Below are 18,766 nucleotides of genomic sequence, written 5' to 3'. Positions count from 1 at the left end.
TTTTCTGCATGTTGGTGTCCAGTTTTCCCGACACCATTTGTTGAAGATACTGTCTTTTCTCCATTGGATATTCTTTCCTGGTTTTTTGAAGATTAGTTGACCATATAGTGTGGGTACACACTTCTTATTTAGATAAGAAATTAGGCATTTTGAAGGTTAATATGTTTCTGTAAAAAGAGGTGTATCAAAATTTGATTTTCTTTTGTTTCTTTTTTGTTTGTTTTGGTGGTCACCACTGGAACAACAATGTTTGAAATAACCAATATCAGTATTTTACATAGGTAGTAAAATTATATTTTAAGAAAAAAAATCAGCAGGATTTCCCCCATATCAGAAATAATGCGAAGTAGAAATTAGATAGTATCAGAAGCTACCAAGTTCAATTTGTCTCTCTTTAACTTTTCTGCTTGATTTAACAATCAACTCTTCAAAAATTGACATCAAGTAAAGGAAATTCCACAACATAACATGACAGAAGGGTATAATCAAAGCCAATATACTGGTTGTAAACGTTGGACCTTGAATCCTCTGGAAACAACTTTATCTGCATATTTATACTTTCTCCAATGACTCTCTCTATGAGTGACAGCTGCAGTATAGGGAAACCACTCATATTCACAAAATAAAAAGCAACCTCCACTGAATTTGCTATGGCTTATACATGAGATGCTATTTTAATCACAGCGTAAAATTGCACAGATTATGTATTATATCCTGAGAGGCTACTGTATAGATTATCTTCAATTCAAGGAATTCAAGTTTCAATTTTCCTTTTGTATTTCAGTTTGAAATGAATACTTTATTTTTAAAAATCTTGGTTTTTTTTTTTTTTGGCTTTGCTGCTGATATACTACTCCATATGTCACTTCCATCCAATTTAATGGACCATACAATATAACAGTTCTGTGGGAAAAATGAAGAATTTGTGAAGACGATGGGGAAACAAAATCAAGTATCCCCCCAAACAACAAATCTTATTGACATTGGTGACCAAAATACAGGCTGACACTGTAAGGATACAGGTCTGAAACTGACTCCATGAAACAATAGAAGGGTACACATTGCCCAAGGCAAAAGGGACCACCCTTGTAACATTCTAAGGGCAGGCCTAAAGATGGAGGCTAAGACTAGTCACGCCCTACGTGAGGGTCCTGGGCCCACTCTGTGATTGGTCAATACTCTGAATGTTGTGATTGGGTCCCGCCAAAAGTAACAAATACTCTAGGCAATGTGAATGGTTAAACCTGCTGTCAATACCTATGTCACAATTTCCTGTAACTCCCCCTTCCCAAACTCATAAAAGCCCTACCCTGCCTTTGTTCTGGGCTCACTCCACGTGGATCCAGTGTGTTGTTGAAGTCTGTGAGCCCGAGTTTAGGCTGGCCGGGCCTAAATTCGAAATAAAGCCCTTTGCTTTTGCATGCGTGATTCAGCCTCCCTGGCGGTCTCTGGTTTTTGGGGGCGATATTAAAATCTGGGCATAACAACACTACCTAAAGTATACTCCCAGGAATCATTTAATAATGACTGAATTGATTAGTGGGAGATATAAAGAAATAAAAATTGTCATCAACTTAAAGGAACAAGACTTTAGTATTACAATAATTATTTAAGTTCCTAAATTTTGTTTTGAAATACGTCACCAGGGAGACTTGACACATTGGTGATTTTGATAAAAAGTTTCCCCTAAGTGTGATATTGTTCAGAGTAAGATCTTTAATATATTGGAATTATATTACATTAATATATTTCTCCCATTATTGCTGTAATATAATACTGTACAGTCATTTGGACATACCTAAGGAAATATCTGATACTCTTAAAACTTCTCAGCTGGTAAAGATTTGATTTAATATTATACTCAGGTTTATAATATAGGCTTTTGGGACTGTGTTCTTTTTTTATTTTAGATATACCTTGCTATCTGAATTTATATATAGAATAACAATTTCTTTTTTCTTTCGTTCTTTTTTTTTTAATTTATTTTTGAGAGACAGAGAGAGGCAGTGCAAGCAGGGGAGGGCCAGAGAGAGAGAGGGAGACAGTGAATCTGAAGACAGGCTCCAGGCTCTGAGCTAGCTGTTAGCACAGAGCCCGACGCGGGGCTCAAACTCACAAACCATGAGATCATGACCTGAGCCAAAGCTGGACACTTAATTGACTGAGCCACCCAGGTGCCCCACAATTTCATTTTTCAAATATTAAAGTTTTGTGACAAGGTTTCTAGCTCCCCACGGACAATAACTGATATCTAAATTTCAATTTCCTCATGGATCTTCCTAAAAACCATAGAGACCAATAAATGAGACAAGTAAAAAGAAATCTATAAATTATGCCTAAAGAGTAATTAGAGACAGAGATATTGCACATTTTAATTTACACATAAACAGGGAAATAAATCCTAAGACCAGCAACATTGGTTCCAGAAAGCACACTGCAATGGAGTTCAGCAGAAACTTAGTGAAGAAAAGGGAAGTATGAAGGTCTCCTTGGAGTGACAGAACACATATCAAATAGGGTTAACACACGGATGAGGAGGACTCCACACTGTGTAAGAAATCCTGAGAGCAGGTCTGTGACCTGACTGGTCAGAGCACTGGTTACTAGAGAGATTATAAAAAGTGACTTGACAAGTGCACAAGACCTCAGTTAGCAGCTTTGGAAAAACACTACTTCTTGGTTGGAGGCGGGGATTGGAAGACTAGTGGTGAGCACTGAATATATTTCACTAGAAATTTAAAGCCCCCCCCCAAGTAAAGAAAAAAGTGAGAAATATGCAAACATTACAGCCTCTGACCAGCTAGAAATATGCAATAAAACAAAATGAGAGGAGAAGAAAATATAGAAAAAATTCACTGGGTACCTTGTTGGTAAAAATTACGAATAAAATAATATAATTTTAAACTGACAAACTGATTGGTAGAAGACCATTCTTAGGAGTGCAAAGATAAGAATTAGAACAGATAATATTATTAACTAAAATTATATGGTGCAAAGGGAAGGAAAATAACTACAGGCTAATTTTATTCTTGCTCATAGTAAGAAGTCAAAATACAGCGTCTGAGGGAAAGGAGGAGATTTTAAGGACATTATATAATATTAAAAATACAAATATTCTCAAATATCAAAATAAAAGCAAAAACAAGATTATAAAAAACCCCAAAGCACACAAAGTTTAGGAAAAAGCAAAGAAAACATAACATAATGAAATGTTTTAAGACAGTATATTTAAGTGGCACTTGGGTGGCTCAGTTGGTTAAACTTCTGACTCTTGATTTTGGCTCCAGTCAAGATTGCAACAATTCATGAGTTTGAGCCCCACCTTGGGCTCTGAGCTGACAGCAGAGAGCCTGCTTGGGATTCTCTCTCTCTCCCTCTCTCTCTGCCCCTCCCCTGCTCACATGCTTGCTTTCTCTCTCAAAATAAAGATAAAAACACTTAAAAAAGAGAGTATGTTTAACATAGACTATATTAGTACTAAGAAAAAACAGTTATATCAGTAACTATAAGTTATTATAATTATGAGTTAAAAGAGAAGTATTATTTTTTCTTATAAGAAACAAAAGAAAGCTTTACTCTACAATGTATAAGAAAGCACAACTAAAAAAAGAGAGACTAGAAGAAGATGGTTTAAATATATAAACAAGAAAATAAAACTGAAGAAATCTTAAAAATAATAAAAAGTAACTCTGCAGAATTGTATTAAAATATTTTTTTAAAAATCTACCTAAAATTCTTGAGAAATAACATTTAGTAAAACTGATACTAGTTGAGATGGACTATTTGAATAGTCCAATCTCTGGAGAAAAAAAAAAGAAATTTGTCAAAAAGGTACTCCATAAAATAGTATCAGACCTAAAGATTTCACAGGGGAATCATACTTAACTTTGATGGTTCTGTAGCACAAAAAAAAGAAAATAATCTCCAAATTATTTTCTAAAGGATTTACAGATTGATAACAATACCTGATGAAAATGCACATACTAAACACACAAACTACAGGTCAGTCTCCCTAATGAATACCCATGTAGAGATCCTAAATTAATTTTAGATAAAGGGAGGCCAACTTCATAGTACAAAATAAAATACATCATGGTCAAATGTGACTTCTTTCAGAGATGTAAGACTAGTTCCATGTTATTACATAACCACATTAAAAAATTTGTCATAAAAATAAACAGAACAGTACACTCATTTCACTCATTTCCACAGATCCTGAAAAGGAAATTTGTAAATTTCAACACCCATTCTTAATAAATATAACTTAATGGAAAACCTTGCAAGTATAAAACACATACAACTCAAATACTGTCCTTGGAATGAATGAAAAACACTTGGCATTCACACAAAAATCGGGAACAAAGCATGATCTTTACCATCAATGGCTTTTTCATAATATGTTGGAAGTAATAGCTAGCACAATTAAACAAGAGAAAACTATTAGATGTATAAGAATTGGAAAGGAAAATGTAAAACAATCTTTATTTGATACGACAGATACTTGAAAAACTCATTAAGAGTCAATGTAAAAACCACTGAAAACTAAGATAACTCATTAAGATAGTAGGATATAAAACTAACACAAAGAAAAAATCATTAGTATTAAAAATAATCAGAAGATATAATGAGAGAGAATATCCTATTTATAATAGCAGCGATAACAAAAAGTTAAATATCAAGTAGCAAAATAAAGCATAAGAAAAAATTTAAACATTTCTGAAAAACACAAAAATTAGACTTAAAGATGAAAATACATATAATATTATTGTATAGAATGACTCAACATCATAAAGATATTAACATGCCTCAAAATAATTTACAAAAGTAATGAGAATCCAATTAAAAATCCAAAGAATTCTTTCCATATCCAGATAAGTTGTTTCTAAAGTTCATATAGAAAGTTTAACAAGAAATAACCTCAACTCCCTAAAAAATAATGTCAAAAGGAGCATGTCATATCAGGGATCAACTGTACATTTAAAACGATATGATTCTGAATGATAAATAAGCCAACAAAACTGAACACAAAGTCCAAAAATATACTCAAGCACATAAAGGAGGTTTAGTGTGTGGTAAAGTGGCATCTCAAATCATTGCTGGAAAGACAGGCTTTCTAATAATTGACGTTGAAACACTGGAGAGCATTGATAAAATGATAAATTAAATTTATATCCTGCATTATAAACCAAGGTAAACAAAATATATCAGAGAGACTAAAAAATAAAACCAGACAAGTTCTAGAGAAATATTTTTTTACAACCTTGGAATGGTGAAAACTTTTCTGAAAATGATTCAAAAATTCAGAATCAGCAAAGTAGAAGGTTCATTACAAACAAACAACGACAAAACCATTGCATGACAAAAAGTAGGAAAAGATAAAAAAAATTTGCTGGGGAAGAGACTTGCTACTTGTTTAATCATTTGAAAGAAAAAGACAAAAAATGTATACAGGAAATAGACAGTTGGCAGAAAAAGAAATATCCATAGTGCTTAAATATATAAACCTCATCCATAGTAAGATAAATATAAACTAAAACTAATTGAGGTACTACTTCTCACCTATCATAATGAAAAATATCAAGAAGACTGACTTGCTCTGTTAGCATGGCTTTAGAGAAAAGATCTAATAAATTACTGGTGGTAGTGCAAAATGGTTCAAACAATAGGAAAGCGAGTTTAGTAGTATCTTACATATGCATTTACCCTTTAACCTAGGGATCCCACTTACAGACTCTTACCCTGAAGATATTTTTCCTGAAATAGACATACATGTTTGCAATTCATTCTGGCATTATTTGAAATAACTAAAATGTGGAAACAACCATCAGTAGAGGACTACTTGAATTAACAATAGTATATAACTAAGGCAAATGACTTTAAAAGCTATTGATCGATTCTGTAAAGCACTAAACAGTAACAGCAGCTATGACTTTAATGTAAAATCATTTTACTTAAAATGCAAACATATTTTGAGAACTGACTCAAAATGAAGAATGTATTAAATTACTATAGTAGCAAAATATCAAAGCATTATATACATGTTGCCTTTTACTTACGGTTTACAGTTTTGACTGGTAATATTGGGTTTACCCTCTCTGGGGAGGCAGCATTTTCCTCATCTGTCACATATTCAAAATTAATGATGAACATCATAGCCACACCCTCTTGGTTTTTCACTGGAATTATGTGAGTGTTACAAATGAAAGTGGATCCTAAGGAGATGAAAAATGAGTGTTAGGTCAAAAATATGCCTACATTTTAAAGTGTTAGTAATATTAAAATTCTAATAACCACCTAGAATTTTCTATTGTAAATAATCATTGAAATTTAACAAAATAGACTTTTGTTTTATATTTATATATATATAAAACTATATATGTCTCTCCATAATAATGAATAAATCGCCATAAAGACTACAGGTTAATTCAGGTGCTACATTATGGAAAAATAAATATCAAATCTCATTTGTTCTCACATACATCACTATAATAATATAAAGGACCAAAAGTATATTCTTTAACTTTATAGAAAAGCTCTTAGCCTTCTTATATATTTTGATTAATTCTGAGTTATATAAAATAGCTGTATAAACAATGAAGATAACTCATCTTATGTCTTCTTGATTTTAGTGTTAAGCAAATTATCCCTTTTTTCTCTTTAAATTTCCTGGATATAAAATAGTAAGTGATTGACTCTATCTTAAATATATTCAATAATTCTTTTCTTTTATTTTCTGCAAAATTCACAATGCCCAAATGATAATGATTTGGTTTGTAATGTGTTAGAAAATAAAAACAAACTTTTGTATATTTTACTGTGTTAATTTGATTCCTTCAACCTTTCCTTCTTTTTAAAGGATTTATGGGGCTAATATATTTTATTAGAATCTTCTGAACATGAGATAAACAAAGGAATGATTCAATTTACAATTAATTACTGCCACCCATTCTTGAACAGAAAATCCAAGATCTAAGATATAGAAAACACTGTCAAGAAGTTAATTTCTTCTAAATTGGTTGACTTCTGACTGACTTCTTGATATTCTAGAACTAAGTGTTTCCTTAAAGCAGCTTACTTACATATTTACCTTCTGGATATTTCTTTTTATAGTCATGGTGATGGAAACCTTAGGTTAGGGATTTTTTGGGGGGGGGTTCCAAAGTATTATATTTTTTAAATGTAGAACTTCAGGAAGAGTTGTCAGTTATTCATGTAATAGAGTGGTTTTTTGATTTTTTTTTTTTTTAACAACTGGCTGGGACCATCTTGAGTCTTGACGATGATTTAGTGCAGATGCAGGAGCAGGTTTGGGGCAAGAGGGACCTGGTTTCAGAGGGAGATGTGAGAATGTGAGAGACCAAGAGTCTGAGGACAGGGACATTGGCAAATAACAGGAGAATGTAGCTGGAAGCCCAACATCCCTGAAGGCCAGTGGATGCTCCTATTCCAAAATGGTGTCCTACGCATGAGCTATTAAAAATAAAATACATATGATAAAACCCTTTCCTTTTTTCTCATCCTCATCCCTGCAACATGGCTCTTACTGCCAGAACCGAAAACTAAGGCTATTGCTAATATTGTTAGAGGTTGACACATCACAGGTGGAAGAGCTTCTGAGGGTGGGTCTGAAGATCTAATTATTATTTAGGAAATTGTTTCTATTGGCAAATATGTTCTAATTTCCAAAGAGCTGATTTACAAAAACACTCTTAGAACACAGGCTTTTTGTAAGTTGGGGATGCCTATATGGTAGTTATGATTCAGATTTTAAAATGTCAATAGTATCCCAGATTTGAAATGTAGCAGAACTTATTTATGATTAATTTTATGTTTTCTGTAAATATGGCCATGGTTTTACAGATGTTGAAAAATGTGTCTTAAGAATGACGTGCTGCACCTTCATAGTCTTCAGCTACATCTTCAATTCATTTAATAAAATAGTTAGCTAGAGCACTGTCATAGTTTCCATAGTAACAAACAGGATGACTTTAGTAAACAGAAAATAAGCAATTTAAGACTGTTGCATTAGAACTAAAAATAGAATTGCTTTAGGCCAGGCATCACAATATAAACTGGCTACACAGAGAGACTGAAAAGATACTAGAAATAGCCATTGTGTATTCTGCTAATGAACCAAAATACATATTGATATTACCACTTAAAATGACATTTCCTAGATCATTTAGAGTATCATTGTGAATTCACAGATTTGTTACTTAGCAGTTTCAAATATTTCAACAGTCGAAGTATCTTTATATTGCTGATTGTACAACAAAACACAAGACACAGATTTTTAAGAAGTCAATAAATAAAAGATGTGGGAACAGAGATCTAATAGGCTTGTAATAAAGCACAGTAATTTTCCTTTTGGTAATAGGGGCAAAATCACGTATTGCAATACTAATGCTTGTAAATTTACTGGCTAGTGCCAAAAATCATAAAATTACAGTGCTTTATAAAAAAGTCCAGTTATACACATTGGCTCCAAAGCATATTGAAAATATGTAATTAATCTGTGATTTACTGCCCACTAGCATTGTTTCCTGCATGCTTCTATTAAGCAATATATCTCCTTTAAGTCAACTGAAAATTCACATTTACATTTTTTTTCTCTTTTATTTTTTGGGTTTAATGTCTCCATCAATCTTGCATAGCCTCCTGGAAAGCAGATACTGAAAGAAGACACATGGACTTAAGAAGAATCAAACACGTTTTATAGAGCAAAAACATTTTAGCTTGGATCATTCCGCAATTTCCAAGTTCTATCATGGTATTACTTTTGTAAAGTAACATTATTTTAAGAAGGCATTAATGTGTACTCCTAAATATTTTTCTTTAATGCGACACTGGGAGCAAGAGAAATGAAAGTATCAGCCAGCAAACACTAATCTAGCAATTAAGAAAAAAAAAAAAGTAGGCACATTCAATAATATGTAATAAGAGAACTAAACAAATCTAGAAATAAAAAGCTGAAACCTTGTTAAAATGAATCAGTATTCAAATGGAATCAATAATGTTTGTTAAGAAGCTTATTTACAATAAGATTATCCAATAATTTTATAATTATACATGCAATTATAAAAATATTAGTTAAACTCAGATTCATTTCCACATTTTGTCTCCTGACTAAAAATATTCTCAAAACTGGGAGAGCCACTTAGAAGGAATAATGCTCATTATAATAAAATGTCTAGAATGTTAATTTTTAACTGTAGCCACAGAGCAAGCCAACTCAAGGTAATCTGAATAATTTTCCTTTTATTAATAAAATTGTTGGCCCACTCCTAGCTTTCACATTTTAAAATAATGACCAGGACTCCTACCTTTGAGCTGCTCTAAAGAGGTTTTATTCTACTGTTTGTATTCACAGGGCATCCTTATGTCCCCTAAAATCAACATATGTTTATTGAGCACCTAACATTGGCCCAAACTCTATTCTGAGTTCTCAGATGGTGATGAGAAAGACAGCAATGAAAATACAAATAAAGGTTCTACTCTTACGGAATTTATATCAACATCATAAACAAACCATAGATAACTAACATCAAGTAAAAATAAGTACAATGAAGGAAGGGAAAGCAGAATAAGGTGATAGATCATAAGGGAATGCAATTCCTTTGAAATGACATATAAACTAAGACATGAAAGAAGTGATGGAATTAACTTTGTGGCTCTGTGGAGAGAGAGTGCAGCGGGTGGACAAAACTGCAGGTGTAAAAGTCTTTAGGTAGAAGCATGGTGTAGGCTCTAGGAACAATATGGATGCCAGTGTGGCTAGTGCAACATGTTGGTTGTGGGGTTGGAGTTAGAAAGCAGATAATGTTGAAGAAGAAGTAGGGAGCCACACCATGTAGAAGACCAATATATGAATTTGGAATTTTCCTGAAGTACATAAGAAGGCATTGGAGTGTTTTGGGCAGAGGTTGACATGATTTGACCTAAAAGTGTCCCTTTCCCAGGGTGCCTGAGTGGCTCAGTCGGTTAAGCATCCTACTTCAGCTCAGGTCATGATCTCACAGTTTATGAGTTCGAGCCCCATGTCTGGTTCTGCACTGATAGCACAGAACCTGGTTGGATCCTCTGTCTCTTTCTCCCTCTGCCCCTCCTTCACTCATGTGCTTTCTCTCTCTCTCTCTCAAAAATAAATAAACATTAAAAAAACATACCCCTCTCCAAAAGACATGAATAAACACTTTTCCAAAGAAGACATCCAGAAGGCTAACAGACACATGAAAATATGTTCAACATCATTCATGATCAGGGAAATACAAATCAAAACCACAGTGAGATACTACCTCACACCTGTCAAAATGGTTAAAATTAACAACTCAGGAAGCGGTAGATATTAGCAAGGGTGTGGAGAAAGAGAGACACTTTTGCACTGTTGGTGGGAATGCAGACTGGTACAGCCACTCTGGAGAAGAATATAGAGGTTCCTCAAAAAGTTAAAAATAGAACTACCTTACAAACCAGCAATTGCACTACTAGATATTTATCCAAAGCATACAAAGTGCTGATTCGAAGGGGCACAACAACCCCAATGCTAATAACAGCACAATCAACAATAGCCATTTTAGGTGAAGAGCTCAAAAGTCCATCCACTGATGAATAAATAAAGGAGATGTGGTGTATATATATATGTATGTATATATATGTATATATATACATACATATATATACACACACACACACACACACATACATACACACACACACAATGGAGTAATACTCTCAGCAATCAAAAGAATTAAATCTTGCCATTTGCAACAAAGTCGATGGAACTAGAGTGTATTATGCTAAGCAAAATTAGTCAATCAGAAGAAGAATATCAAATGACTTCACTCACGTGTGGAATTTAAGAAACACAACAGGTGAACATAAAGGATGGGAAGGAAAAATTAGATAAAAAAGAGAGAGAGAGGTAGATCATAAGAGACTCTCAAATACAGAGAACAACCAAGAGACTCTCAAATACAGAGAACAAACTGAGAGTTGCTGAAGGGGTGTTGAGTGAGGGGTTAAGGTAAATGGGCGATGGGCATTGTCGGGAGCCACCACGTTTCCTGGCTGCCTCAGGCAAGGATTATCACTCTCCGGGGAGTGAACCAGTAAACAAGATTTGCATCTGGAGGCTGGAGATTGCCATTTCCTGGTCAAAATAATTTTGGCGTCTGTCATGCTGGGCCAGACGTAGAGTGGCCAAGGTGCACAAAAGATCAAAACCGCATTTTGGATTATTCAGTGCTAGCTTCCCCTCCCCAGCATTGCAAAGGAAAGTCTGGGCACTTCTTTTGATATGCATTTGACTCTGTTTACCTGGTAACCCATCCGGGTCAGTTCCCTGCCCCAAATCACTATTTAAGAGTAAATTATTTTCTAGAGGGAGAAGAAGAAGAATAAAGAAGCTAGAGGTTTGATCGGAAACGGTGTGTGCTGTCTTCACTCTCTGTGTCTCTCCCTCCTGCCCTGTTTTTCTCTCCCTCCCTCAGGAAAAGAACCCGCGAGGATTTTCCGCCCTGCTGGCCTGGGCGGGACACGATAGGCATTAAGGAGGAAACTTGTTGGGATGAGCATTAGGTGTTACATGTAAGTGATGAATCACTAAGTTCTACTCCTGAAACTATTATCACACTATATGTTAACTAACTTGGATTTAAAGAAATTTTTTTTTAAAGTTCTCCTTTGACTTCTATGTGAAGAATAACTTGAGAGGCCAGGATGGAAGCAGAGAGGCAATTAGGAAAATATCACAATAGTACTGCCAAGCAATAAGAGAGGTCTGGACTAATGGTACCTGGGTGATTCAGTTGGTTAAACGTCCAACTTTGGCTCAGGTCATGATCTCATAGTTCATGGGTTCAAGTCCTGGGTCAGGCCCTGTGCTAACAGCTCAGAGCCTGGAGCCTGCTTTGGATTCTCTCTCTCTCTCTCTCTCTCTCTCTCTCTCTCTCTCTCTCAAAATTAAATAAACACTAAAATTTTTTAGAGTAGTTTGGACAAAGGTCGTGTTGCTAAAGCTGTTGAGAAAGGGTCTGATTGAGATGTTTCCAAGGTAGGGCAAATCCTATATAGGATTTGCTGGTGTAATAGATGGCACATGAGAGAATGAGAGGGGTCACAGATAAGTCCAAAATTAGAAGTTGAGAAACTGGAAGAATGGAGGTGCCAATTATTAAAATGGGGAAGACTGCGGGAGGAGGTGGTTCTAGGGGTGGTGTAAATCCATAGATTTTGGGTATGTTAACTTTATGGCTGCTTATTACGTTTCTAAGTGCAGAAGTCTAGAAGGTAGTTGGAAATAGGAGACTGCAGTTCAGTATATACAAATGTCGTTAAGTTTTTCAAAGATTATATTTCAAATTTTTGTTGCATCAAGTCCACTATTTGGTAAGGTCAGTAAAAGCCTAACATAGTGATTTAAGACATACAGCGATTTTCTCAATTTTGTTCCCTTTATCAAGTGCAACTTACTTCAGTGTTCATTAATTTTCCAAGTATACAAATTTGTAGATAATAGTTTATAATCTACTGTTTGAGAGCATCACCTCTAATTAGACTGTTTAAATTTGAATTCTGGCTCCATCTTTTTTTCTGGTGAGTAAACCTGGGGTGATTTCCTAAATGTCACAGCAACTCAGTTTCCTCAACTGTACCATGAAGATAATCCGTATTTCATAGAATTGTTCTGGGGACCAAATGAATTAACACCTATGTAATACAGTATTAATATAAGAAGACTCTCCTATATATTATTTATAAAACAAGACTTTCCTTTTCTCAGTTTTCAGTCATGTGATATGCTAATATAATAGATATCAGGGAATTAAAATGAAAATGACTCCATTCCTCCCACCCTACACATGCATAATTATAAAGGAAATAGTTACAGAACCTTTATATCCAGGATATAGAATAGACAGGGATAGAGGAGGGGGAGGGGTGAGAAGGTTAGGGAAGAGATTTCTTTGGAGAGGACTGGTCCATTACTGTGAGCTTCCCTATTTCCCACCTTCAGGACCTGACACCTTCCAAGGCCAGGCCTAATGAAGGGATTTTAAGGGTCCATTCCAAGACTTTTGGAGACTGTGTTCTCTGCAGTTGGGAGACAGGGAGAATGGGTATTTGAAAGCTATGTGGATGAGTGGTAGGCCTACCATAGTGAGGCCTCAACCCTAGGGTGGTGGAAGGCCAGGAAGAAACAAGCTCTCAGTTCTATGGCAGAGATAGTAGGCATCATTATTGGAACAGGTGAGTGCACCTAAATTTGGGCAGAAGCACCTTATAGTTAAGTCTTCTGGACAAGGAGTAGGCACATAGTCCTCCAGGAATGGGGATGTGGGGGCTCCAGAGGAAGAGACAGACAGGACACTATCAGATACTGGAGATCAATGAGGGAATAAGCAAGAAACTGAAGGGTGGAGGGTTAGCATCAGTGGAGGAAGGAACCTGAATGAAAGCAGGGTCCCGGTAAGGGTTCTGAAGAGCCTACCCAGGAAAAACAGTATCAGCTCTGCCCATAGGATCCACAGAAAGCAAATACACTCGTTGAATAGGAACTGTCCTGCTCTGTAATCTTTCTGCCTTTTCATCTTGTACTTGGAGGGGAGCAAAGAGCAACCAGAGGGTGGGGAGAGGGTAACAGTGAAAGGTTGAAGCTGGCTTCCCATTGCATTCTGACCTGAAGGTGGTTGGGAGTTGTAATTTTAGAGCGAAATCCCCATCCAAAGACAGGGGTCAATTACTCCAGTGCATGAAGCTTAATGGGATGTTGAAAAAAAAAAAGCTGCATTTTGTTCACAGTCCAAGCTTCACACTGTTCAGTAGAATTCAGACACATGTAAAACTCTTAGAATAGTACCTGGCATGGAGCAAAACTCAATAAGGTGAGCAATTATTTTTGCCTCTTATTAGAGGATCTCTAGAGGGGCCACTTAACTCTCCAGGCTCTCTGTGTAATTTCCTCCAAACTTTTGCCATTCCTGAAACCACAAACTACACTATTTGTATTTATGGGCACCAAGTGGAGATTATTCTTCTCTGAGCTGATTGGTTTAGTGAATGCCCGAGAGTTTTTAATTTCCTGCTGTCTGGTAGCACAGGGGACTCTTTGGAGATATAAAAAATACCATTAGAGACCAGCCCTGGAAGAAAAACAAAAGACAGCAATCTCAGGATACAAAAGCCTCATCAAAGAGGCAGCATTGTTCATCATTAGTTGAAAGCCTTTTTGAAAAGCAAAGGAACTGTTGCACCTCCTAGAAGGAGAGAGCTACCTAGTCACAAAGGACTTAAGGTGGAACCAAGGGGAGACTAAAATAGGAGATCAGTGACATTTGTACTTAAATCTAATGTTCCCCTATCTTTCTTTCAGCACTTCTCAACATCTTCCTCTGCACTGTCCAGGCCTCCAAGATGAAATATTATGAACATCCTCTCATCAAGGAGCATCATGAAATATATTAATTTCTCATAAGACCATTAATAACTATTCTAGGAGAATTTTTTAAAGAGGAATAGTGAAAAACAATAATTAACTCAAGATGAACTCTTTTGTAGCTTCTATGTAACAGAACCATGTTAGCTGTATCATTAAGACCTTCTGGATATTTCTCGATTCACACCATGTAAGTAACTGCCCACTGACATCAATATCACTGTTAGTCAAGTTGTGACTGGGAGAACAGAAGACCGTGATGGAGTCCTGAAACAGAACTGGAAGACATTTCTATGACTGGAGAGTTTATGTGACATTGTTTAATGTCACATTAAACAATCCTGATAAGAAAAGTAAACACACAGATCGTACTCATAATCCAGTTCCAGAATTCATCCCAAGGTTTGCAGAATAATTGAAAAGTGAAAATGTTTCATTTACAGTATATTTATAACCAGACTACAAGCTCCCCAAAGACAAGTTATTAGCAATCTATGCACACAAGCCTCAACACATAATGGGAACTCAATAAATATTTACTGACTTATTTTTACTTCTTCCTGACAGTGAAAGTTAATGAAAAGCTGTACCCAAGAGATGGCCCTTGAGCCAGGCCAGAGCAGCATTTGTGAGTATAAGTAGGTGGTAGCTTATAGTCTTAAGAAGATAAATTTCAGGGGCACCTGCAAGGCTCAGCTGGTTGAGTCTTGGTTTCAGCTCAGGTTATGATATCATGGTTTTGAGTTTGAGCCCCGCTGGGAGAAGCCCCATGACGAGGTGGAGGAGCCCAGCACCATGCTGACAGTGTGAAGCCTGCTTGGAAATTTTTCTCCCTCTCTTGTCTGCCAGTCTCCCACCCCTATGCTCTCCCTCTTTTTCTTTCTCTCTCAAAACAAACAAACTAACTAACTAACTAACTAACTAACCAGCAAACAAACTTAAAAAAAGAGGAAGATGGATTTCAGAGTTAGAGAGAGACCTGGATTCTAAACTTGATGAGCTATTTAGCTTCTCTCCATCTTGGCTTTTTCTCTGTAAATTCCATGTGTTCATATTTGTCTTCTAAAGATTGAGCACTAAGTGAGAGGATGCATCTGGAGCACGGTGCCTAGTGCAATAGATGCTCACAAATGGTAGCTCATGAGAATGTAATTTTTTAAAATAACATGGTAGTTGTAGAAACTGAATATGACCAATATGTTACTTTTGTATGAGGCCAAAAAATGTAGGGCCTGAAGTTTTAAGGCTGAGTGGGAGTAAACTTGGAGAAGAAGATTCATGGAGAAGAGACATATGCACAGTTCAAGCCAATCTCACGTTAACAACTACTTATTCAGAAACCACTATGTGCCAGGCACTGTTCTAGGTGCTAGGAGTTTAGCAAGTTAACAAAACTGAACCAGCTCTCTCCACGTGGCCAGTGGGTCGGGTGGAGACTGTGAGCCCGAGCTTAAGCTTGTAATAAAGGCCCTTTGCTTTTGCAGGCGTGACTCGGTCTCCTTAGCAGTCTCTGGTGTTTGTTTTGGGGTGATTTTACAAACTTGGGTACAACATTTGGTGCATTGGCCGGGAAATCCCCCTCCCTGCCCCAGAGCTCCTGGGACACCGACGCATTGGGCCTAATCACCGGCTGTATCTTCTCAGGTTCTGGTGAATCGAAACCCAGAAGAAGAAAAGCCAAGACAAACCATGACCTCACCCTCAGCACTCCTCTACCCAGTTTTGCAGGAAGGAGTGGATGAGGATCTCCTCTTTCCCCCTCCACCTTACCAACTCCCTCCAACTCCCTCAGACCCTGCTCCTAATGTCCCATTGCCACCACAGCTATCTTCCTCTGCTCCATCCCCTTCCGTTGAAGGAGGCCCGGCATATGGGACCCGTGGCTGAAGGGGCACCACCCCAGACTCCACAATGTTCCCCTTGTGAGCCATGGGACCTATAGACGAGGCAGGAAACCAGCCTCATCATTATTGGCCCTTTGCCTCTTCTGACCTTTACAATTGGAGATCTCAAAACCCCCCCTACTCAGAGAACCCCAAGGGCCTCATTGGGTTATTAGAAACTGTACTCTTTACTCACCAACCCACTTGGGATGATGGTCAGCAATTGTTACAGGTTCTGTTTACAACTGAGGAGTGAGAACGAATCCTGCTGGAAGCACGAAAATTTGTTCCTGGTCCAACAGGAGTACCCACCATAAACCCCGTTGACATCAATGCCAGATTTCCCCTTGTCTGCCCCAATTGGGATCATAACACAGGAGAAGGTAGGGAGCGCCTCAAGGTCTATCGCCAGGCTCTATTGGCAGGTCTCAAAGCGGCTGCTAAGAGTCCTGCTAATCTGACTAGGGTATATGAGATAAGGCAGGAGGCAAATGAAAGCCCTGCCGCTTTTCTAGAGCGGGTGATGGGAGCCTTCAGAGAGTTCACCCCGTTCGATCCAGAGCACGCAGATCATAAGTCAACTGTGATAATGGCTTTAATTAACCAGGCTGTGCCCGACATTTAGAGAAAACTAACAAAAAGTCGAGCGCCTCGGAGAAAAGACTCTCTGAGATCTAGTAGAGATAGCAGAAAGAGTGTACAATAACAGGGACAGTGCTGAGGAAAAACAAGTAAAGGCAGAAAAAAGACAAAATAGAGATTTAGCTAGAGTGTTGGGGGCCATGACTGCAAACCCAGAGGACCGCCACCACCAATTAAAGAAAATTGCTGGAAGAAGAGGACAAGAAAGAGACCCAGAGCACTGCAGGACACCAATAGGTAAGAATCAATGCGCCTATTGTAAGGAGGAAGGACACTGGCTCAGAGACTACCCTAGGAGAAAAAGCACGCCTAAAGTGTTATTCGCTGGGGAAGATAGTGATTAGGGAAGATGGGGTTCGGAACCCCTCCCTGAACCCAGGGTAACTCTTAAGGTGGAGAGGAAATCAACTAACCTCTTGGTGGACACTGGGGCTCAACACTCGGCATTATTAGAGGCCAAGGGGCCTACCTCAAGTAAGCAAGCTTGGGTCCAAGTTGCCACCGGGACCGAACAGTATTCATGGACTATCCCAGACTGTCCTTACTCCCTGCTGGGGAGAGACCTTTTATCAAAAATGAGGGCTCAGATTCATTTTGGCCTGCAAGGAGCCCCTAACTCCTGGTGCCCACATGGACTGGTGACTCCAGAAATACCCACAAGCCTGGGCGATTTAAGGGCCTGCAAGTCTGCCTGGAACACTCCTTTGCTCCCTGTTAAGAAGCCTGGTACTAATGACTGCTTTTGAGTGGCATGATCCTGATATTGGCATTCACGGGCAGCTGACTTGGACTCAACTTCCTCAGGGGTTTAAAAACTCCCCTACCATCTTCAATGAGGCACTGCATAAAGACTTGGGTGAGAACCGGAGGGAAAACCCAGATGTTACATTGTTGCAGTATGTTGGTGATCTCCTGATTGCAGCCACCTCTGAAGAAAGCTGCCTTCAGGGTACTAAAAATCTACTCCTGACGTTGGACAAGTTGGGATACAGAGCCTCTGCTAAAAAGGCTCAAATTTGTAAGCCCCAAGTCACTTATTTGGGATACATCCTTAAGGATGGACATAGATGGTTGTCTCCGGCCAGAAAGGACACCATCCTCCACATAACCCCACCTAAAAACCCCACACAGATGAGAGAGTTCTGGGGTTGGTGGGGTTTTGCAGATTGTGGATTCCAGGCTTTGCAGAAATTGCTGAGCCCTTATATGAACTGACCAAAGACAAGAGTGAGTTTCAATGGAACATTAACAAGCATTTGAAACTCTAAAAACAGCTCTCTTGTTGGCACTGGCGCTGGGGCTTCCTGACATTACTAAGCCTTTCCACCTGTTTGTGGATGAAAGTAAAAGGGTAGCCAAGGGTGTGCTGACCCAGACACTAGGACCCTGGAAAAGACCAGTGGCCTACTTGTCCAAACGCTCGGACACAATAGCAGCCGGATGGCCCCCCTGTTTAAGGACTGTGGCTGCAGTGGCGTCTTTAGTTAAGGATGCTGATAGATACTTTCTCAGGGTGGACTAAGGCCTTTCCTACCAAGAGTGAGACAGCCACTATTGTGGCAAAGAAATTATTGGAAGAGATCCTGCCAAGGTATGGTTTTCCTTAGCTTATAGGGCCAGATAATGGACCAGCGTTCATGTCTAGGGTAAGTCAGGGAATAGCACAATTCATTGGGGCAGATTGGAAATTACATTGTGTATATAGACCCCAAAGTTCAGGGCAGGTAGAAAGAAAGAATAGAACTCTAAAACAGACCTTAACTAAATTGACCTTAGAGACTAGCGGAGACTGGGTAGCCCTCCTTCC

General features: G+C 37.8%; 1 protein-coding gene across 1 annotated transcript in view; it reads right to left on the bottom strand.

The window, feature by feature from the left end:
- Nucleotides 1-18,766, bottom strand: part of KCNH7 (potassium voltage-gated channel subfamily H member 7) — a 485,946-nt gene that overhangs the window by 146,869 nt on the left and 320,311 nt on the right. Inside the window, exon 3 of the mRNA XM_029932996.1 lies at nt 6,057-6,212. Coding sequence (XP_029788856.1) covers nt 6,057-6,212 — 156 coding nt within the window. The remainder of the gene's footprint in view (nt 1-6,056; nt 6,213-18,766) is intronic.

The sequence above is a fragment of the Suricata suricatta genome, chromosome 3 (assembly GCF_006229205.1).
Source record: "Suricata suricatta isolate VVHF042 chromosome 3, meerkat_22Aug2017_6uvM2_HiC, whole genome shotgun sequence".
Taxonomy (NCBI): Eukaryota; Metazoa; Chordata; class Mammalia; order Carnivora; family Herpestidae; genus Suricata; species Suricata suricatta.
This window is presented reverse-complemented; position numbering and strand designations above follow the sequence as displayed.